This window comes from Staurois parvus, unplaced genomic scaffold (assembly GCF_062004578.1).
Source record: "Staurois parvus isolate SC_StPar_1 unplaced genomic scaffold, SC_StPar_1.0 ptg001689l, whole genome shotgun sequence".
Lineage (NCBI taxonomy): Eukaryota > Metazoa > Chordata > Amphibia > Anura > Ranidae > Staurois > Staurois parvus.
The window spans coordinates 125749-128372 of NW_028319485.1; the positions used below are offsets into that span (position 1 = coordinate 125749).

Consider the following 2624-nt stretch of genomic DNA (forward strand, 5'->3'; position numbering starts at 1 on the left):
GAAAGAAATGGGAAACAGAGAAAATAAGAGAGAGTGGTGGGAGGTGATTGTGACCTCCATACCTCTCATCTCTCTGTCCTCTTCACAGAAACTCAGTCATTTCTTTGCATAGAGCTTTCAGGACTCCAGCTCAATTGTTCAACTAGGACAGGAGGGATTTCCCCTTATGACCACAATTGTAGCGGTGATGTCGGGGATTTGATACACATGTTTTGGAGATGTCCAAAATTATTCAAAAAGTGGAACAATATGACCAGTATTATAATGTTGGTATTCAATATTCCTCGGGTGTGCCTCTTGGTCTCAATAGAGGAGGAATTATTTACACCTCCTCCTATTACAAGTCATAGAGCAATAGTGAGGCTGCTTGACCATAAAAAATTGATCGGTGTCAGCTATCTATGTATGTACTGGGGGAGTTACTTGCCGTGTACAGCTGAATTGTTCTAGGCTGTTTCTTCTTTTCTCTGTTCATTTGTTTATAAAAGGTAAAAGTGACACCATAGACAAAGCAAGTTATTGTTCTGTATGATCTGTAACAGTGCCACAACTGCCTATACGTGAGAATGTATGACTCCATTGTCTGGGCTGAATGTTGGGAATACTGTGCGCACTTATAAACTTTCTGAATAAACTCTATTTGATTACAAAAATACTGTAGATAATGCTGTACATATTCTTTCTATTCATAAGATATATTTAGTAATGAACATTAAAAATAGAAAGAAACTTTATGTAGCCCTTTATATAGAATTTTAATTTTTTTTCGTTCTGTACAGGTGGATTGATGAGCCAAGTTTTCGGTCATGTTGGTCTTCATGAATACAGCTGAGTCACATGGAAAACAAGACATATGGATGTCTTAATTGATTGAAAGTCTTTATTGCAGCTCACTGGAGGATTCATACAGGGTACAAGTCATATCTGTGTTCTAAAAGTCATGGTTTGGATCCTCTTCCACATTGATCCAGCCTCAGAGGACAGCAGGAGAAAGGGAATTTCAGTGTTCTGGAAGTGACAATTGCTTTACACTAAAGTCCAAACCACGTATACATAAGAGGAGTCATTTCATACTACTTCTTGTTTGGAGATTTTACAATGGAGAGAAAATATATCACACATCAGAAGGTTCACAATGGAGGGAAGTCATATCATTGTTCTGACTGTGGCAAAACTTTTACACGTGAGAGAGACCTTATAGTACACCAAAGAGTTCACACTGGAGAGAAGCCATATCGGTGTTCTGAATGTGATAAAGCTTTTACACAGAAGTCACATCTTATCAGACACCAGATTGTTCACACTGGAGAGAAGTCATATCAGTGTTCTGAATGTGGCAAAGCTTTTACACAGAGGTCATATCTTATCACACATCAGAGGATTCACACTGGAGAGAAGTCATATCAGTGTTCTGAATGTGATAAAGCTTTTACACGGAAGTCATATCTTATCACACATCAGAGGATTCACACTGGAGAGAAGTCATATCAGTGTTCTGAATGTGATAAAGCTTTTACAGTAAAGTCAGATCTTATCAGACACCAGAGGATTCACACTGGAGAGAAGCCATATCAGTGTTCTGAATGTGATAAAGCTTTTACACATAAGTTAGATCTTATCAGACACCAGAATGTTCACACTAGAGAGCAGCCATATCAGTGTTCTGAATGTGATAAAGCTTTTACACGGAAGTCAAGTCTTATCAGACACCAGAGGATTCACACTGGAGAGAAGTCATATCAGTGTTCTGAATGTGATAAAGCTTTTACACGGAAGTCATATCTTATCACACACCAGATGATTCACACTGGAGAGAAGTCATTTTAATGCTATCAATATGACAAAACTTTTACAGTTAATGCCGGTCTAATCTATCACCGGAGGATTCACAAATTTCAGCATAGATTAAATACTGGACGAAAAGAGATATTTAAAAAGTTTCAGGTGTCACAAGTTAGTTTCACATCCCCAATATCATCCCACAACCTAGAGAAGAAGGGAGAAGATAAAATGTTACCTTAAAAGAAACAAACTAAAATCTGAGCAAACTGCAATGTAATGATTGGATGAACTGAGTTTAGTGCTTATCTCCATCAATACACAACTAGAAGGGATTTAAATATTTTATCTTTTGATAATTTTTTTAAGATAAGCATCAATAACTGAACAGCTTCCCTCATGATTCTCATTCTTTAGCTTTTTTTATGGAGCTTTGACTGAACATGTAATGCATTTTCATGATTCACCAACTGAGTTGTGTTTCCAAGCATTTTCCTCATTTCTGGATCCTGAGGTAATACATGACCAACACTGCCTCAGTACCAGAGACTAGGATGGGGTCTATTGTCATCTTACCAAGTCTCTGAAGCCTCAGTGGGAGAGTCCATTCCAGGTTCTTCTGACTATTGATACATCATCAGCCAGGCTTGAGGTCTCCAGCTAAACCCACCTTGTCCATTCCTCCCATTACATGTTCCATCTCCTCTCCCATTATCAATGCCTTCTTTCCACATTTCATCTCCTCTCATTATTATTATTATACAGGATTTATATAGCCCCAACAGTTTGCTCAGCACTTTACAATATAACGGGAGACAATACAGCAACAATACAGTTAAATACAA

At 37.9% G+C, this 2624-nt stretch overlaps 1 protein-coding gene across 1 annotated transcript; it reads left to right on the forward strand.

Annotated features, from left to right (window-relative positions):
- Positions 1 to 923: 923 nt before the first annotated feature.
- On the forward strand, positions 924 to 2397 carry LOC149434738 (uncharacterized). The gene has a single exon (XM_089663452.1). It carries the CDS (start codon positions 1099 to 1101, stop codon positions 1825 to 1827), a length of 729 nt encoding a protein of 242 aa, XP_089519578.1. The 5' UTR covers positions 924 to 1098; the 3' UTR covers positions 1828 to 2397.
- Positions 2398 to 2624: the final 227 nt, after the last annotated feature.